We start from the raw sequence: 20,198 nt of genomic DNA on the forward strand, positions 1-20,198 counted from the left end.
GAACTACACACAAGAAAAACCCGCTATAAATAAGTCATAAATTAAATTGTTACAACGAAAGAAAACTGCTCTACATCGCCATCTGGTGTCACATGTTTATAACGAAGTTATAGCGTTGCAACATGGCTGGTGTAGCGGAGTCCTAACTTTTGCTCCAAGGAGCTCAAGGTGGCATGCATGGTGCTTCCCCCTCCCCATTTAATCCCCATGGCAACACCATGGGCGGGAGGATAGATGAATTGAGTAGCCGGGGCAAAGGGAAGCCATTTTGGGAGCCAGGTTCATATTTTGGATTCAGGGAGCATCTCTTTCCTTTCATACGATCCTTACCTCCCGCCTCCTGCCAGATGTTCACCTGACAAATGTAGCCGTGCAGAAGACAGCCCCTGACTACGACCCCGAAAAGGTGAGCATTGAGCAGGGCCGTCTCTAGGCCTGGGCTGGGTGGTGCAATGCGCCAGGGCGCCTGGCCACCAGGGGGCGCTGCTGCGCCAGACAGCTGATGTGTCAGAAGGACTTTCCTCCCTTCCGGAGGGAAGTGATTGCGCGCGGGGCGCCTCCAGCACCAGGGTCATCCCTGCGGCGGGAAGGCTCCGGATGCTTTCCCGCAGTCCAGAGCTCTCCCCGCTGGCTCCGCAGTGGCGATCTAGCCACAAGGTTGGAGCCGCAAGAGCTATCGGGGTTGGGATGGAGGAGGAGGAGGTGGTGGCGGCCGCCGATGCTGCTGGTTCCGCCTCCGGAGGACAGGGAGTGAAAGGCAAGCCCGGGGGCTGCTGTGGGTGCAAAGGGGTCCGCGGCTGCCTGCTCTGCGAGGCCGCTCCGCCCCCACAGGTACCACACGGGGCATCGGAGGAAGAGTGATACAGGAGTGGGAGCTGGAGTCTTCTGTGTAATACAGGAGTGGGGACCTTTTTCAATCTTAAGGTCCACATTCCCCCGGGGAAACCTCGGGAGGAGCACTCGCCGCTGGCTGGCGGCGCCAGAGGCAAACGTGAGTCACTTCTTACCTCTGAGCAGCAGGCCGCATTCCCATCCTGCAAAAGTCATAGATTCTACACCCTCACTTTTCCATCCAGGCAAGCAGGAGGTATTATTATCCCAGTTCAAGGACACTTTCCAACCAGGCAAGAGTGCTCAAGGAGGGTCCAGTGAGAGGGATGTGGCTTGGAAAGTGTCCCGAGGATAGGGCTGGGAGATACATCAATCTATTGCCCAAAGTCCATTTCGTGAAATCAGTTTCATACTTTTTGACCTGGCAATATATTCTGAATCATGCAAAAATCACTGTGGGGGAAAAAACACGTGAAGCCAGCTACACAGCTCCATCCGTATTTCAGACATCGTCACATATCGATATTTTGCAATGTTTAGCTGGTGGTTGATATATCGCAATGTTGAAAACCAGAGATAGCCCAGCCCTACCCAGGTACGCAGGCGGCACTGTGGGTTAAACCACAGAGCCTAGGGCTTGCTGATCAGAAGGGCTGATCCCTGTGACAGGGTGAGCTCCTGTTGCTCAGTTTGTGGTAGTTTGTGGTCTACCAGGACTCCTAGATCCTTTTCACATGTACTGCTCTCAAGCCAGGTGTCTCCCATCCTGTATTTGTGCCTTTCATTATTATTTTTTTGCCCAAGTGTAGAACTTTACAGGGACCCAGGTGGCGCTGTGGGTTAAACCACTGAGCCTAGGGCTTGCTGATCAGAAGGTCGGCGGTTCAAAATCCTTTTAACGGGGTGAGCTCCCGTTGCTTGGTCCCAGCTCCTGCCAACCTAGCAGTTCAAAAGCGCGTCAAAGTGCAAGTAGATAAATAGGGATCGCTACAGCAGGAAGGTAAACGGCGCTTCCATGTGCTGCTCTGGTTCACCAGAAGCGGCTTTGTCATGCTGGCCACATGACCTGGAAGCTGTACGCCGGCTCCCTCGGCCAATAATGCAAGATGAGCGCGCAACCCCAGAGTCAGTCACTACTGGACCTAATGATCAGGGGTCCCTTTACCTTTACCTTTACCCAGGGCTAGTTGAAGAGCCATACTCTGGGGAGCCATACTCTCCTTCTGGGCCTGAGGTTCTCCACACGCCGAGTGCAATACTTTGGGGTCAGGGATTGCCAGAGTACTGGGCTCTTTCTGAAGGTACCTCACACCCTTGACGTTATTGCCGTCTCACCAGCTGCTGGGCAACCAAGCTCATGGAAACATTCTTGTGATATAAATGGAGTACCTCATCTGTTAAAAAAACCCAACAACCCTAGATGTCCAGTTGGGTTTTTATAAGCAGCTGCCACTGCCGCTCTTGGCTGTTTTGGCCTGTGTCCATTCTATTGATCCCGTTTATGGCTCACCCTTTATCCACAGAGCTCTGAGCAACATCCTTTGGTCTCTTAGCGATCTTGAGAGGCGGGATTTGAACTCGAGTCTCCCCAGACCAAGCCCACCCCTCCGCTCCCCTCTTTGTTGGCAGGGCTGCAAGTGGATGATCCAGCAGTTCCGCCTCTACCTGACCGCCAAGCATGGGGCGGAAGCCGTGGAGAACCTCTTCGCCGAGATGGACAACATTTTCATCAAGAGCCTGCAGAGCGTCCAGAAAGTCATCATCAGCGACAAGCACTGCTTTGAGCTCTACGGCTACGATATCCTGATCGACCAAAACCTCAAGCCGTAAGGGGGGCAGGGGGAGAGGGGCAGAGGGCCGTCCCAAGGGAAGGGAAGTAGCGCGGCTGCTCTGGATCAGAAGAGGAGGAGGAGGAAGAAGAAGGGGAGAGTCAGCAGGAACTGGAAGAAAGAAAGAATCATAGAATCATAGAATCATAGAATCATAGAGACCACAAGGGCCATCCAGTCCAACCCCCTGCCAAGCAGGAAACACCATCAAAGCATTCCTGACAGATGGCTGTCAAGCCTCTGCTTAAAGACCTCCAAAGAAGGAGACTCCACCACACTCCTTGGCAGCAAATTCCACTGCCAAACAGCTCTTACTGTCAGGAAGTTCTTCCTAATGTTTAGGTGGAATTTAAACATCGCAAGGCATTGGGAACAGGAGATTTTTTAAGGCTTCATGGGTATCTAGCCTGCTCCCAATATGCAGTTATTTGGCTATTTCCAATATCACACAACAGGGGCCGCCACATAGTGGATTCAGAAAACCACTATGTGGAAGGATGGTTAAGAGCAGTCTTCTCTGACCTGGTGCCCTCCAGATGCTCTAGACTACAACTCCCATCATGCCTGACCATTTGCTGCACCGGCTGCTGGGAGCTGGGAGTCCCGACAACAATTGGAGGGCACCAAGTTGGGGAAGGCCGATTTAGAGCATGTCTTTGCCTACAGCGCAATCCTATCCATACCTACTCAGAAGGAAGTCCCAATGGGTTTCGTGGGGAGTGGATATTGAATTATGGCCATTGGCTGTCTTAACTGCTGTACTCCGATGGGAAAGCGTAGGGATCCGTAGGGAATAGGACTCTCTAACAGAATTCAGAGTTTTCTCACAGTGCAGTAAGTCTCGGGGGTAGGTGGGAGGTTGGGGAAATTGAAACTGGTTTAAATCCAATTTTTGTTTGCAGGGGCAAATGTCGTTTAAGGGGAACCTTTGCTTCTTGCCATTCCCTTGCATTGTCCAAAGGGAGAAGAGGTCAGCGAGGCACAAATGTGCTTTTTCTCGCCATTCTAGCCTCCAGCCATCCTCTCGCCTGCCCAGCCATATTTCCCCCCCTCCCCTGGCAAGGAAATCTGGCACAATCAATTTCAGACCTGCCACTCTCCTTTCCAGCTCTGCCCTCTTGGCCTTGCTCCCCGTCCCTCCCTCCCTCTGCTGTGGCTGCTGGTTCAATTAGCGCCTGGGTGGCTTGTCAGCATTGCTCCCCTGCCTCTGCCACAACCCTGGGGACAGCTTTATTTAAAAGGAGCCGATAAGCAGACGCCAGGCAGCCACCGTCTGGGGCAGCGACTCTGCATTGTCTGCTGCGCTCAGAGGAACATGGAGCCTGCCTCCCTCGGCACTTGACAGAGACTGAGTAGCAAATCCCGAGGCCCTTGCAGTAGAGAGGATCACAGCCCAGCTTCTTTGCTTTATTCGATTGGCTCTTCCCCAGAGCCTTTGGGTGGGAATTTGTGCCCAGGTCTTCAAAAGTCTGGCGCAGATGGGGCTTGCCTACCTAGGAAGGATAACCCATCTAGGAGAAGGAAGACTCTCATCCTAAACCTCTGCTGCCTTGTGGCTATACACATTCATGAGAAGGGCTTTGGGGGTAAACCCCGAGGAAAACTCAGTACCCGGCCGCTGCCTTGTGGGAAATCTTTGGGACACAAATCCAGAGTGGAGTCCCTCAGAAGGTTGGATGCCTGGGCGTAGCCAGGGGGGGCAGGGGGGTAGCTCTGTTTAGGGAAGTTTTTACGGTTAGACGTTTTATTGTGCTTTTAAGAATCTGTTGGGAGCTGCCCAGAGTGGCTGGGGAAACCCAGCCAGATGGGTGGGGTATCAATATTATTATTAATATTAATATTATTATTATTATTATTACCCCTCCCCTAGACCAAGTAAAACAATAGAAATACTTAACTAACTGACAAATCAGGTCTGTTCTGCCCCCCCCAACAAAAGTTCTCCCCCCGCAAAAATCCTGACTACGCCCGTGGTTGAATGGCGCCTTGCAGCAACTGCAGCCACGCTGGTGTCAGACGTATTGCTCTGCTTTCCATCAGGGAGGCTGAGAGTGGAGTCTCGTCTGGGCAGCCCACGACCTCCATATATACCCTGCCCAGGCTTGCACCCAGAAGAGGAGGTGCACTCCCTTGCCTCTCTGGAGAGATGGGTGCCAGCCCCCTTCAAAAGGCAGTTAGCATAGACTAGGGAACGGAACCCAGGGCAAGTCCATTGGGATAGGGCAGCCTTCACTAACCTGTTCCCACCCAGATGTTTTGGACTGCCACTGATGAGGCTGTAGTCCGAAACATCTGGAGGGCACCAGGTTGACGAAGGCTGAGATAGGGCCTGGCTTCGATCTTACTGCTGCTCATTGCATGAGACAGAATATTCCTCCACAAGGCTCAAGGATGGATGGAAGCGGGAAGAGATATGGCGGGCAATGGAAGATGGAGAAGCCAACTGAGGAGAGCGTGCCAGTCTTTTCTGCCCATCTCGACAGCCCTTTATCATGTACATTGTGCCCACTGTAGTATGAGAGCCAGTGTGGTGTAGTGGTTAAGAGCGGTGGACTCGTAATCTGGTGAACCGGGTTCGCTTCTCCGCTCCTCCACATGCAGCTGCTGGGTGACCTTGGGCTAGTCACACTTCTCTGAAGTCTCTCAGCCTCACTCACCTCACAGAGTGCTTGTTGTGGGAGAGGAAGGGAAAGGAGATTGTTAGTCACTTTGAGACTCCTTAAGGGGAGTGAAAAGCGGGATATCAAGTCCAAACTCTTCTCTTCTTCTATGACCAAGCAGAAGAATCCAGGGAGGGTCTATGGAGGTTAGAAGGGGCTGAATTCTCAGTAGTCTCATTCAGTCCTATGGGATGAAGCAGTTGGCAAGGTTGTTGGGGAAAGCCCCAAACTTGCTTCTCCTACAAGCAACTGATGGCACTAAGAGACAGCCTGGTAGCGTGCTCAGATACACCCCTTTTCTTTCTCCTCACCTATGGGGACACTTCCTCAAGGAGAGCAGGCTGGCCGACGAATGAAGCAGGATTCTGCATGCTTCATCGTATGCACCGCTCACGCCCATATCAACCAGTCAGCCTCAATGGGGCAGCTTTCCATCGGTGAACCACCTCCCCTTCACCAAACTGCATGGGTCCACGATGAAAAGACAAGCCACAAGCCCAATCTCCTTAGCTCCGGGTGCATTAAGCACACAAAGAGCGCAGCTCCTTCTAGCACCCACTGCTCTCTTTTGCTGTCCTTGGCAGGTGGCTTCTCGAGGTTAATGCTTCCCCCTCCCTCACGGCCAGCAGCCAGGAGGACTATGAACTCAAGACCCGTCTTCTAGAGGACACCCTGAACATAGTGGACATGGAGGGCAGGTGAGTAGAGCACTTAGCGTGTGTGCCTCGGGCCTCTCATTTCAGTTGGCTCTACTAACCTTTTTAGTGTGCCTTGTTGTTTGTTGTTGTTTAGTCGTTTAGTCGTGTCCGACTCTTTGTGACCCCATGGACCATAGCACGCCAGGCACTCCTGTCTTCCACTGCCTCCTGCAGTTTGGTCAAACTCATGTTCGTAGCATCAAGAACACTGTCCAACCATCTCGTTCTCCTAGTGCCCTCAATCTTTCCCAACATCAGGGTCTTTTCCAAGGATTCTTCTCTTCTCATGAGGTGGCCAAAGTATTGGAGCCTCAGCTTCACGATCTGTCCTTCCAGGGAGCACTCAGGGCTGATTTCCTTAAGAATGGATAGGTTTGATCTTCTTGCAGTCCATGGGACTCTCAAGAGTCTCCTCCAGCACCATAATTCAAAAGCATCAATTCTTCGGCGATCAGCCTTCTTTATGGTCCAGCTGTCACTTCCATACATCACTACTGGGAAAACCATAGCTTTAACTATACGGACCTTTGTAGGCAAGGTGATGTCTCTGCTTTTTAAGATGCTGTCTAGGTTTGTCATTGCTTTTCTCCCAAGAAGCAGGCGTCTTTTAATTTCGTGACTGCTGTCACCATCTGCAGTGATCAAGGAGCCCAAGAAAGTAAAATCTCTCACTGCCTCCATTTCTTCCCCTTCTATTTGCCAAGAGGTGATGGGACCAGTGGCCATGATCTTGGTTTTTTTGATGTTGAGCTTCAGACCATATTTTGCTCTCTCCTCTTTCACCCTCGTTAAAAGGTTCTTTAGTTCCTCCTCACTTTCTGCCATCAAGGTTGTGTCATCTGCATATCTGAGGTTGTTGATATTTCTTCCGGCAATCTTAATTCCGGCTTGGGATTCATCTAGTCCAGCCTTTCGCATGATGAATTCTGCATATAGGTTAAAAAAGCAGGGAGACAATATACAACCTTGTCGTACTCCTTTCCCAATTTTGAACCAATCAGTTGTTCCATATCCAGTTCTAACTGTAGCTTCTTGTCCCACATAGAGATTTCTCAGGAGACAGATGAGGTGATCAGGCACTCCCATTTCTTTAAGAACTTGCCATAGTTTGCTGTGGTCGACCACAGTGTGCCTTCCCCACTGTCAATCCACACGAGGGTGCAGCAGGAGTCTTTGCCCTATGGAAATAAGCAACAAGTCCTGTGCACTGCTTACGACTCCCACAGGTTTCCTGCATTCTCAAGCTCTGCAACCCTTAATCTTATGCAGTGCGTCAAAGCCAAGTGTAAGTTCATTGGAGATGTTTCGAAAAGCTTGCTTTCCTGTGTCAACCATCTTTCTGCAAAACCACCCAGTCCTCCTCGGCCTTCTGTCTCTCCAACCTCCTTTTGCAGGAACTTCTTCCTGGGTTCCTCTTGAAGTGAAGTTTATTTGTCTTCCTAATCCACTCCCTTTAAAAGACTCGGGGCAATTAGGAAGATGATATATGCAAACACACCTTGCCAGGTTGGGTCAATAAATCAGGTGGATCGCTCTGATCGCTCTGATCATCAGAAGCAGTTTTCTGAATTCCCAATGGCATGCAGCCCTTGTACAGGAGATGGATAAGCACTAAACTCGCCTCCGTCCTCCCAAGCTGCCACCTCGACATCCCCTCCAAGGTTGGAGCTTGGATGAACAAATCCATCCAGCAGCCAAGGAAGGGAGATGTACAGCAAAGTATACAGGCCTGCCATTGACTCTCAAGTCTTTGCTCATACAGGTTGACGGGGAAGGAGAAGCGTGTCGGGGGCTTTGACCTGATATGGAACGACGGTCCCGTCAGCAGAGAAGATGGGAATCTGGACACCCCCATGAATGGCTTCGTTGCAAACACCCACCTAGGTATTCAGCCGAGTGGCTCTTAGGAGGCATAAGTGGGCGGGGGCTGCAGGCGTTGCTGTTTCCCCGTCCCCCAGAGGTGTCAAACCCAAATGAGGCATACAGACTTCTCAGCACTGGAGATGGTGGCTGGGATCGTAGAATCATAGAACAAGTGTGTTTTCTTCTGCTCTAGAAGGTCCCTTCCCTTCCCAAGAGCCACCTAGTCCAATCCCCTGCAATGCAGGCATCTCAACTAGATCATACATAAAGGTAAAGGGCCCCCTGACCATCAGGTCCAGTCGTGTCCAACTCTAGGGTTGCGGCGCTCATCTCGCTCTATAGGCCGAGGGAGCCAGCGTTTGTCCGCACAGCTTCCGGGTCATGTGGCCAGCATGACAAAGCTGCTTCTGGCAAACCAGAGCAGCGCACGGAAACGCCGTTTACCTTCCTGCTGGAGCGGTCCCTATTTATCTACTTGCACTTTGATGTGCTTTCGAACTGCTAGATGGGCAGGAGCTGGGACCGAGCAACGGGAGCTCACCCCGTTGCAGGGATTCAAACCACCGACCTTCTGATCAGCAAGTCCTAGATTCTGTGGTTTAACCCACAGCGCCACCTGGGTCCTCTACATATATATATAATTCCCTTATGCATTGCTGCTTTAAGCCACCACAACCCCCTCAACTTCACCACCCATTTCACTTGAATGGCTTCCCAAAAGGCACATAATCACGGTGTTGTGGTCTTTTTCTTTGCTCGATGCTGACTTGAGGAGACTCTGTGCTCTCTTCCCACCTCCAATTCCATCAGTCTCAGCGCCTATCACAGGCAGTCAGGTAGTACTGGGGGGGGGGGCTGAGAAGCTCCTGCACCGTTTCCTCGGGGCACACTTTCAAACTGACTGAACCACAGCTCAGCCAGAGAGGCAGATTATCTCCTGGCTCCGTGGAGGGGACAAGTCACATGTAACACCTTGTTATCGCTTTCATTTCAGGCTACAACAATGACAGGAAGAAACAGCTGAGGCAGCTTTTCAAGTCTTTTCAGACGCAGCAGAAAGCTTAAACATTGCGGCACTGAGAAATGGTCAGATGTCAGGGGGGGGGGCGTCCGGGCTCTGGAGTTGAAGCAAGGCCCTTGCCGGCTTTGCTGCCTCAGTATGTGGCTGCGGGGATTTCTTCCACTTTGGGGAGCTTCGGGTGCACTGTTGAGAAGATTCCCGTTCCCAGCAGACTGACCAAGCACTGGACACAGAACAGCTTTTAACCTGGGCATGTTGCAAAGTCGGGTCTTGTTGCACCGTGTTTTGGGGCAGGCAGATGGTGCGCTACTCACCTGGCCAGGTTCAAGCAGTGCTTAACATGGACAGCATCCGTGGGGGCGAGAGGCAGGGGAGGAATACAATTGTTGCTCCGCCAACTGATTGCAGCAAAGCAACTGGCACCATCCACACGCAAGGCTGGAAAGAGTGATGTGTCCCATTGCATTGCAAGCATGAATAAAAATTAATGCCTTAGTACTGCTAAGGATCGAGAAACACGCCTCCTTTGTTCTTGACTAGAGAATAACGTTATGGGGTGGCAGAGCACACCAGAACCACCTGCTGGTTCTCGATAACAGTTTCCCTGTGAGTGCACCCCTTCCTTCCCTTTTGCACACTCACCACTATAAGGAATGAAGTTGAAACTATTGAATCTAAGCTTACAGATCTAGAACAAGTCTGCCATGTTATAGGATTTACGGTACCTATTTGGTGATAAAACAAAATAAAAAAATCCTTCCAGTAGCACCTTAGAGACCAACTAAGTTTGTCATCGGTATGAGCTTTCGTGTGCATGCACACTTCTTCAGATACACTGAAACAGAAGTTTCTGAAGAAGTGTGCATGCACACAAAAGCTCATACCTATGACAAACTTAGTTGGTCTCTAAGGTGCTACTGGAAGGATTTTTTTATTTTGTTTTGACTGCATCAGACCAACACGGCTACCTACCTGTAACTATTTGGAGATAAGTCTCATAACCAAAGCACAAGGCTTTGGTGGATGAGTTTGCTCAGGTTCCAATTTAAAGGTCGGATATATATATAGAACCCTGAACAGAAACTGGATTGTGTACAGCGAATCCACTGCTTTTCTCAGGAAGCAGAATAGTTTCGATCCTGGCAGCAGGAGCAACACAGGGGTGGTGGAGCCAGGAATAGCACTTGCAGAGTGCAGATGTAACTGGGCATCATTCACCCCCTCCAGTGAGATAAGCTGATCTCAACACCACTTATGAGGGTGGGCGCGCATTGCTACCGTCCGCTGGCAGCACCAATCAGCTTTCACCGCATCTCGGACTGCCACTTGATGGCTGGTCTTGTGAATGTTCCAAGAGCCCAGCTGGCCTACAAGTTTGGGCTCAATGGGCATTTTGAAAGTTTCAAGACATAGGAAAATGACAGCAGTGATAAGAAGTCTGTGGGCCTCCACATGCTACTCCCATCAGCCCCAGGCAGCATGACTGCTACTGAGGGATGATGGGAGTTGTAGTCTTAGCAACATCTGGAAGGCCACAGGATCCTCATTCCTGGGTTTGTGGTCACAAGTGACCTTTGTCCAACTACACAGGTCCACCATGGGTTTGCGTCACTTAACCCTTTGACATTCTTAATTTTTAAAAATGTATTTACTAAATTTGTGACTGCCCTTCATCTGTAGATCTCAGGGCGGGTCACAAGATAAAAAACACAAAATACCCAATAAAAACAAGAACCAGTAACCCCCTACCCGCTTAGGCAATGCCACCTGCAGTTGCTGCTCCCTAGGCCAAGACAAATCACCGCAGTAACTTCCGCTCTGCACAGAGTTGCTGCCGAGCTCTTTAGTCTTCTCTGGAGCTTAAGGGACCTGCCCACTGTTCATGGACATGTGGGTGAGCTTGCCATGATGCCCATTCCATAAAGCTCTGGTGATTTCATCATCAAAGAAGCAGAAATGTACCTGAAGGATTTTACATGAAATAAATACGATGAGAGAGAGGGAAGGCAGGAGCCACGGCAGGCTTCCAGGAAGTGGATTGGTGGATGTCCAGGCCAGGATTACAAGTGACTTCACAGAATCTTACCTCTAAACCCAAGTCCCCACTAGATGACCCAGCACCCCCACCGTGTAAAAATGGAAACTACAGTGGTACCTCGGTTTAAGAACAGACCTGTTTACGAAATATTCAGTTTATGAACTCTGCAGAACTGGAAATAGTGTCCCGGTTTGCGAACTTTACCTCGGTCTAAGAACAGAACCCGAACGGTGGAAGGCCTCATTAGGGAAAGCGCACCTCGGTTTAAGAAAGGACTTCCGGAATGGATTAAGTTCGTAAACCGAGGTACCACTGTACTGGTTAATGCGGTCATTTAATGTACAGGACGAAGCTTCTTTTGGAAAGCGGGGAGTGGAGAAGTTTGCCACCTACTGGTAACACAAGGTGCAGGTTGAAAGAGGCAAGAGCTCACAACTTTGTTATTCTACGGTGTGAGGGACAGGGGGTACAGACAACCCCCTCCCATCCTGAGAACCAGTTCTTCTCCAAGTACAAGCGGCAGCGGAGAGGGGGAAGACTCCAGCGGGGAAGCAGGAAGTAGAGGACATGGCTCTGGCAGGGTCGCAGAGCCACTGCCCCGCTTGGGAGAGGAAGGAAGGGAGAGGGAAAGGGGGAGGAAGGAAAACACGGCAAGAAGACCTCTCCCTCCAGTTCCGGAATTGCGCCGAAAGAAACGGGGGAGGAGATTTGCGATTCCCAGACTGCTTTGTTGGAAAAGAACGCGGGAATCGCCATTCCGAGGTTCTGACTCCAACTGAGAACATGTACATTGTACAGCTCCAGCACTGTAAATAGTTTGCACACAATAAAAGCATGAAAAGGCAACGTTCTGGAGAGTCGTTACTCTAGAGTAGCCGCAACGCACCCCCTGTGACATACGGAGTCATGGCAAAGCCAGGATTCCCAGGCTCGATTACCTTGACTTAAACCAATTATCAGTGCCTACAATTCCAGACAGCATGCCCAATTTTAAGCTGGAAGAAGCTGCGCAGAAGTGCCAGGTGTTTGGCAGGAGCTGAGGGAGGAGGCAAGCATTCCCCAGCTGTGCCGTTTGGCGTTTTCGCACACCTGGCTCACAACCCCCTTCCCACAGCGAGACAGCCTGTTGGGCAAAAGGGGCACGTGTGGCTTTCTGGGCTTTGTGCCCAGAGTTTTAACACGTAGGAATTGATGAGCTTGGGCGAAGAATCTTAACACGAGCAAGCTGAACAAAAGAACACTTTCCATCACCACACAGCTTTTGGATTTGAGCATACAATTTATTAGTACAAAGACATGTGCATTCGTGTCCTGTTCCTGCCGCTTCCTTTCCAGCAGTCAGAACTCAGCAGCCCATCTTACGATGACAACATTGCAACCTCTTACAACTTCAATGCTTGTGCTTCAGCCCGATTGTCAAAGCTGCAGAAGGACACCAGCTTGAGCATTTTGCTTCACCCAAGCCCAAACCTCTCCAACAAAAGATGCCAGGGATCAGATGCTCAACAGCTCAGGAAACACCCTTCTTCAGGCATATGTGAAGCTGCCTTTTGAAAAGCGAGTTTTTTCTGTGCAGGAGGCGGCTGCTAAATCCGCACCAGGAAGCCGCTTCAACCATCCACCACATTTCTCATGAACCGCATCTCTTCGGCGCTCAAGGGCTTCAGGCTGTAGCCTTTCAGCTCTGGCTTACCTTAGGAAAGAGCAAGGAGATGTAGCGTGTTAAAAAGGTTGGGAAGAGCCATAGTAGAAGCACCAGCTGAGCCACTGGGGAATTTGCAGCATCCTTTGTAAAGTGTGGCTTTGGTTGCCTTGCCTGGGTTGCTGGGGACTAGAGGTGCCACCACTGGCCATGAAGTGCTCAACGGTAAAGGGCAAACATTTGGCCCAAGAAGCTTAGAGCTGGGACAAAGGTGAGCAAATACAGTTTGAATTGATTCAGTTTCTGCCAAAGGACGCTCAGAAGACTATCTGGTGGGGGACGGGGGAAGGGAAGAAGGAGCCTGCTCTGGAATAGCATGAGGGACTTGGTGACCTTCAGGCCCTGCAGCTTTATGAACCGTCAATAAGGGATGAAGGGAAAAAAACATTCCACTGTGGCAATGCAGCTAAAGCTTTGCTTAATGATGCATCCTTGCTTGGACACTGAGAGTAGGGTAGGAGGGAAAGGGATTTAGATGGTAGAAATCATACAAATTAGGTGATGCACCCTTCACACAGCTAAACCATTGTGTGGATGAATTTCAAAAGGTACACGGCAGGTGGGGGGAACCCCATGCCCCTCCTCCCACAATGGAAGTTTAAAACCTTTTGCTCCATGCTGCGATCCCAAATCGGATCTCCCCTCCCCAAAAGAAATCCTGCTATTTGCCTTGAAAGAAAAGCTTCGATTGGCAGAAATGGGAGCATTTACTCCAGTGCAAACAGTAGGTATGTGGGGCCTGATCCCAGGTTGAGACTGCTGCAGGGGTGGCCAAGGTGAAAACCTCCCTACCTCACACTAGGATTCTGATCCAGAATCCTGTAAATGCTATAAACTTTTAACTCATTTATAGCTTTCCTTTATACTTTGTTGGAGGACACCCAGAGTGGCTGGGGCAACCCAGTCAGATGGGCATGGTACAAGAAATGTTGTTGCTGCTGTTCGGCAGAAGCCTTTTCTTACAATTGTCTCATTCCATGGAGGAAACACTTTGACCACAAAGTAGGCTGTTCAAGAGCACTCCCCAGCAGTAGGGAAGCTCCAAGGTCTTCTGGGTCTCTGTCAGGTCTCATGGCTGCCTGGTTGATATTGACCAGTGACAGGGCCTTTTCAGTGGCAGTTCCCCATTTGTAGAATGCCCTCCAGGATGAGGTGCAATTGTCTCCCTCATTACTGACTTTCAGGGAAAATCTCAAAATGTTCCTGTTCACCCAGACATTTGATGGTTGAAAGACATTGTCCCTGAGATCACTGTTTTCAGAGCGTTGCATGGTTGTTGTATTTCTCTTGTTTGATTGTTGTTGTGTTTGCTGCCCTGAGGTCCTTTGAGATGAAGGGCAAGATCTAAACTAAACCAATAAAATTACCCTGCCTCGCCTCAGCGTCCACTACACCTCCTCCACCCCTTGCTTAGCTTACAGACAACACCCCAATAAGTAGACTTGAACCAGCCTATTCTCAGATATTTATAAGTGTACACCTGTTCTTAAAAGAATAATCCTGCTTACCCCAAACCAATATGATTATCCCAAACCACTATTGTTGATCAAGATGGCATGGAGTGGAGGCAAGAAGGCAACTTCTAAGCCCTGAGCACTTGATCAAGACCCAACCAACCCACTGTTCCCCATCAAACGCAGCCACATTATTCCAGCCTGTCTGGCAAATACCTTGAGCTTCCAAGAGACGGTTGACCTTCACTTTCAACTCCTTCCGCAACTTGGCTATTTCTTCATCTAGGAGTTCTTGATCTGGAGAAAAAGCAGAGGGTGTGACATGTCACCTGGAATTTAAGACTCACTACCTGAATTAACCCATATTACTCCCTGCTTCGTCTCTCAGTTGCAAGCACTGTGGTAGAAGGGCTCTTTCTCCGCATTGGAAAGCTCGCCGTTCGTTTTGTATTAAGATGCCGCCCCACTTTCAACACATTACATACACCCATTTAAGCTTCAGTTTAAACCAGTATGAATTACATCTCACTGGCGACTACAAGCCAAAGATTTTTATTTCCGCAACTGCAACTAAACACAACAATTTGGGGACATCTCTTGTACACCAACAATTTCAATAAAATTCCAACACAGGGATTTTGCTGTACACTACTAGTATTAATTACACGAATACTAAACCAATACATTGTTGTAAAGTGCTGTGATATATTTCTATGATACAACAGTATAAAAATATTTTTGCAAATAAATAAAACAGTTGCATTTGAAAGGAGGATGGGGTTTCCCCTCAAGGCTGGCTGGGTGAAAGTTCAGGGGCTCTGTGTAATGTACAATTTGGCTGATTTGCTTCCGTCACTTTAGGCCTCAAAAGTTGTTGTTATTTAAATTTAGATTCTCTAGAAAAACACACAGCTAATACAACGTTATCCCCATCTTCAAAAAGAGGGGGAAAGAAGACCCAGGTAACTACCAACTGGTCAGCTTGACATCAATACCAGGAAAGGTCCCTGAGCAGATAATTAAATGGTTGGTCTGTTAGCAGTTTATACCCCAGATGGGCGGGGTATAAATAAATAAATTATTATTATTATTATTAGGGGATCAGGGGAATGCTGTGGACATAGTGTATCTTGATTTCAGTAAGGCTTTTTGACAAAGTCCTCTTCCCCCTTCAGTGGCCAGTTGCTCAGCTTCTTCCCCCCCTTTGCCCCTGGGGACAATTATCCCCCAACCTTGAGAATCTCAGCTTTCATTTTAAATGATATCAAGCTGGTTGACATGCCTCAGAATTGCAGGGTGACAAAACTTTAGAAGCTAGCATGCACTCAGATGGCATCTACTACATCAGCACAAAGCTGCCAAGATGGCAGAATCTATGACAAGGGAACCAAGATGATGAACTGCAAATCGACTTGGCTCTCAAAACCACAGATTTTTCCAAGCAGATGACAGAGAACGTAACTGGGCTCTTACCTCTCTGCAACATGTCCCTGGTTTTTGCTTTCCCAAACTGCACAAACATGTTCCCAAAGCAAACCATGACTTTATCTGAAAACAAGAAAATGAATCTGCATTAAAGAATCATAGAATTGTAGAGTTGGAAGGGACCCCGAGGGTCATCAAGTCCCACCCAATGCAATGCAAGAATCTCAACTAAAAAACCCATGGCAGATGATCATCCAATCTCTGTTTAAAAACCTCCAAGGAAGGAGAGTCCACAAACTCCTGAGCAAGTCCCTTCCACTGCCAAACAACTCTTTCCGTCAGAAAGTTCTTCCTAATGTTTAGCTGGAATCTCCTTGCTTGTCACCTGAATCCATTGGTACGGGTCCTACCTGGTTACCTAAAGCAGGCATGACCAAACTTGGCCCTCCAGCTGTTTTGGGACTACGTACAACTTCCATCATCCCTAGCTAACAGGACCAGTGGTCAGGGATGATGGGAATTGTAGTCCCCAAACAGCTGGAGGGCCAAGTTTGGCCATGCCTGGCCTAAAGCTCATGAACACCTTTAGCAGGCTCATTTCTAAGTCTCCTCATTATAACAGCCACCTAACAAAATAAATATACCCAGATCTGCCCTACCCCTCACCAAACTGGAAGCCGTATTCAACTAAATGGTTGTTCCAGTGGACGTCAGCGTGGGAATTCTCACTACCACAACAGGACTTTACCCCACCTTTCCTCCCTCTGTGCCCTCCTCAACTCTACTCAAGAGGGCTGGGAGAACCCCCAGAACAGCACGTGGAATGGTAGTAGTGAGGGGAGATGGTTCCACTGGGCAAGCAGAAATCCCTGAGCTGAGAGAACGGTCTCTTTAGCACTACACTTGAATGGGGCTGGGATGGGAGGAAGTCAATGGACTCTGAAAAGCTGCCCGAGAATGAGAAATATTCCACAAGAGGGGTAAAGCAGACACTGTAGTTGGACAAAGATGCAGCACAAAGGCCTGGCCTAAGATGGGCATGAAGCAAAGCACCATCGCAGGCCCAGCACGTTTATTCCGCCTTGCCCTCATTAATGCAAAAGGCTTGCTGCGTGTGAGGGAAGCCAGGCAATTTGCTGAGCACAATCTTTCCCCGGGGAGAAGAGGAGACGCGGCTGCCACTTGCGGCAGACATTAGTCACCCAACTTAACGTGTCACCAGAAAACATTAGGATAGGACGGGCAGGCTCAAGGCTGGCAGCGAGGGAGCAGGGAGCCAGTGCAATTTGTGAAATGTAACAGTAACTATTATAAGTTATCACTAAACACAACAGTTATTGCACTGTTTCCCGTATTGGCATCAGCATTTATAGTTTACCAGCAGCACTGCAAAAATTCATGACGCAAAAGCATTGTCTGGGATCAGGCTGATTCCCTGTCCTGCTACTAAGCAGGATTATGAAACTTCTGCTGTCTGCTCTATGGAGCAGATACCAAGAAGAGAAGAGAAACTGCCATTCTTCTGACCTTATAAAGTGATTTATTTATACAGGTGTGGAGGAAAAGGATCTAATTATTAAGAGACAGCCCAACACAGAGCTGAAGACATATTTCAAATTTCCAAGAACTCTGCACCACATTTCTAGGTGTTCAGATTATCCCCCCACCCCCACCCGAGTGTACCACATCCCAAAACAATACAAATGCAAGCAATTTAAACGAAACCTAACAAATATAGAAAGTCTAAGGCAAAATCAAAAAGCGGTTGTAACATTTCCAGAAGAGGTCAGGCAGTCTGTCAAGTAACTTGGTCCTGCGCTGTATCGGGCCTTATAGGAACTTGTCGTAATCACGGTGCATTCAACTTCTACAGCAGCATCTGCAGCCAATTACTCATTTCTACAATTATGAGCTTGTTTCTCACTTAATGCTGGGATGACCATCTTAGGCTCTCTTACAGCGCATGAAGGAGACAGCTGCATTTGATAAGCTTGCTCTAGTAAATATGCTCAAGAAGAAACGAAAAAGTTATTCTACATAACAACATTGCCCTTGCTGTTATCTGACTTCTTTCCATCGCATCCTTCAAAATGGCTTAGGAAGGGGCAGTTTATATTAGGTTTAGCTCTGGGATGCCTACAGTGGCATCTACAGTTATAGTTCCAGCAGTAAATAATAAAATAGGCGGAGATCAGAGAAAATACAGGAGTCTCAAGACAATCTAGGTTCAGCATAGAGGCATATAGGACATTGAAATTGGAGGAACAAATGTGAACTTCATTCACTAGTAAACAGACCTGTGTGGCCAGAGTACCAAGTTCAAATCTCTTCTCCATGCAAGAGGTCTTGGGAACTCCTTAGCTGTCAGCCTTAAGTAATTTACATGATAGTTGCAAGGAAAACATGCCAAATCTGGAGTCCTTGGAGAAAGTTACATTTATGTTCGGCTTTAACAAAGAAACTTACAAAGCAAGCAGCACAGCACAAGGTTGCCCCGGTATATTGGTATTATTGGAACCCTGGTACACAGGAAGACCTGGCCACACACCAGAGCTCTCAAACTGCCAGGTGCCATATGCTTCTGGGAAGCAATGGGTTTCTGTAGACAGACTGAAAAGGGACAGGAGACTATCGGCTCAACAATAGCACAAATGATATGCGCACAAAGGAAGTGCAAGGTTCAAACCCTGGCATCTCCTTTTATAAGCATCTCAGGTGGCAGGTTGGGCAAGGCAGACTGCCTTCTTCTTTGGCGATCACTCGTAGCCGAGTAAGATTGTCTTCCATAAACACGGTTTTAACAATGGGTCCGTAAGTGTCTGTGGAGGCCAATTCTGGATCCACACGTCCTTCCTCAGTGGGGATATTGGTTTCCGGGCAGGAGTTGACCATGGTGTGGATTTGCCAAGCGTGCCTTCCTCTTAGCACGTTTCTCCCTTGCGTCCTGAGATCGAGTTTCTTCAAAGCCCATGACACCTTTGGTAAAGGCTGTTCTCCAACTGGAGCGCTCGCAGGCCAGTGTTTCCCAGTTGTCAGTGTTTATACTACATTTTTAAAGATTTGCCTTGAGACAGTCTTACTGCCTAAGGCACTGGAGAACTGTCGCCAATTACAATAAACTGCAAAAGACAGCCTGTGATGTTCGAAAAGACCTCTCACCTGAAGTTTCCATGTCCTTGCTCAGGGCCCTCAGGGCCTCCCGGTTCTGATTTTGTTTCAGACCCAGATCCACAATCTAAGGGAAAAATTGGGGGGGGGGACCTTCAGGGTGTGTCACAACAAGATAACAGTGAAGGCCAGTTCACAAGCGCTCCCCTGATCCTAGTATTGTATTTTTATGTTATTCTAACTGTTCCTAAGGCCTTACAGAAAAGGGCAGGTAAGAAATCAATACAATCAGCAAAAATTATCTGATGAAGTGTGCATGCACACGAAAGCTCATACCAAAATAAAAACTTAGTTGGTCTTTAAGGTGCTACTGAAGGAATTTTTTTTTTATTTTGTTAGCAAAAATTATGATTGTAAAAAACGCACACCCTCAAAGCAGTTTACAAAAAAAGTAAAGCAATAAAATTATCACTGGGAGAAATTAACAACAGTAATCTGAAGTTTCCAAAAAGTTAAAACAATAAGACTAAAAAAGACTAAATAAATAAGTAAATAAATAAATAAAAACACACGCCGACTTTCTAAACACCTGGGCAGCCCTGCCTAAACAAGCGAACATGGGAGGCATTCATGGTCAGTTCCGGCACCTCTTTTTCTACGAAAAAATAGCACTGATAATAATGATGATGATGAGTGATACATTATTAGAAATGTAATAAATAATAACAACAGTTGGACGTCCAAATGTTGTGGGACTGTAACTCCCATCACCCCTGAAGGCAAATGGGGCGGAGGAGGGAGCACAGGTTTACAAGAAGGGGATGCACACAAAGCCCATGGGGGGTTTAGTATAATAATAATAATAATAATAATAATAATAATAATAATAATAATAATAATAATAATAATAATATCAGCTAAGGCAGCCTCCGCCCACCTGGAAGCTGAGGGAGACTAACATTGCCATGAAGGTGAGCTTAACCATTAACTGCCCCATACTTTTTAGGGAGGGCCGGTTGAGATGGGGGAGGTGTGAGGGATGTCTGGGGCGGGAAGGGGGCGCCCGGTCCCTCCTTTTCCCTCCTCCTCCTCCCGCCCCGAGGCCTACCTGCTGCCTCCCGCCCATCACCTCCTCGGCCAGCTCCTCCACCTCCGCCAGCACCCGGAGCGCCAAGTCCGGCTCCAGCTCGCCCATCGCGGCCCGGAAGGAAGGGGAGCCGCGGCGCGGAGGGAGCTAGAAGGAGGAGGAGAGGCCTAGTCGGAGGCCGTTCCGCGCAGGCGCCTCCCTCGCCTGCCTCCAGGAGGGCGGTAACCATGGCAACCCGGCTGGGCCCGGCCCGGCTCCTTCGCCGCCGCCGCCTTTCCTCTTCCCCCGGACGGTTCCGCCGTTGGAGCCCCGGCCCTGGGAGACTCGCCGTAGCTGGCTTCCCTGCACCGCCCCTCCTGGTAGCGAAAGTTGCTCCGTTAAAACTTCATGGCTTCGCTGCTCTTCCGTGGGAAATGCCGCTTTGTTTATATATCGCATGCTCTCTCCAAAAAAAAAGAGTGGGGGCAAAGTGGGGCAGATGG

General features: G+C 49.0%; 2 protein-coding genes across 3 annotated transcripts in view; one reads left to right on the forward strand and one right to left on the reverse strand.

Annotated features, from left to right (window-relative positions):
* TTLL9 (tubulin tyrosine ligase like 9) overlaps positions 1-9,418 on the forward strand; it is a 32,908-nt gene extending 23,490 nt beyond the window's left edge. For both annotated transcript variants that reach the window (XM_035124031.3, XM_035124032.3), the window contains exons 10-14: positions 348-406; positions 2,461-2,657; positions 5,905-6,018; positions 7,781-7,902; positions 8,876-9,418. In XM_035124031.3, coding sequence (XP_034979922.1) covers positions 348-406; positions 2,461-2,657; positions 5,905-6,018; positions 7,781-7,902; positions 8,876-8,946 — 563 coding nt within the window. In that variant the 3' untranslated portion in view covers positions 8,947-9,418. The remainder of the gene's footprint in view (positions 1-347; positions 407-2,460; positions 2,658-5,904; positions 6,019-7,780; positions 7,903-8,875) is intronic.
* Positions 9,419-12,199: 2,781 nt separating this feature from the next.
* On the reverse strand, positions 12,200-19,865 carry PDRG1 (p53 and DNA damage regulated 1). The gene is made up of 5 exons (XM_035124131.3): positions 19,738-19,865; positions 18,681-18,756; positions 15,570-15,644; positions 14,313-14,393; positions 12,200-12,633 (listed from the first exon to the last, which is right to left on the reverse strand). The coding sequence occupies exons 1-5, from the start codon at positions 19,822-19,824 to the stop codon at positions 12,551-12,553; spliced, it is 402 nt and encodes a 133-aa protein (XP_034980022.3). The 5' UTR covers positions 19,825-19,865; the 3' UTR covers positions 12,200-12,550.
* Positions 19,866-20,198: the final 333 nt, after the last annotated feature.

This window comes from Zootoca vivipara, chromosome 7 (assembly GCF_965207765.1).
Source record: "Zootoca vivipara chromosome 7, rZooViv2.hap1.1, whole genome shotgun sequence".
NCBI classification, from domain to species: Eukaryota; Metazoa; Chordata; class Lepidosauria; order Squamata; family Lacertidae; genus Zootoca; species Zootoca vivipara.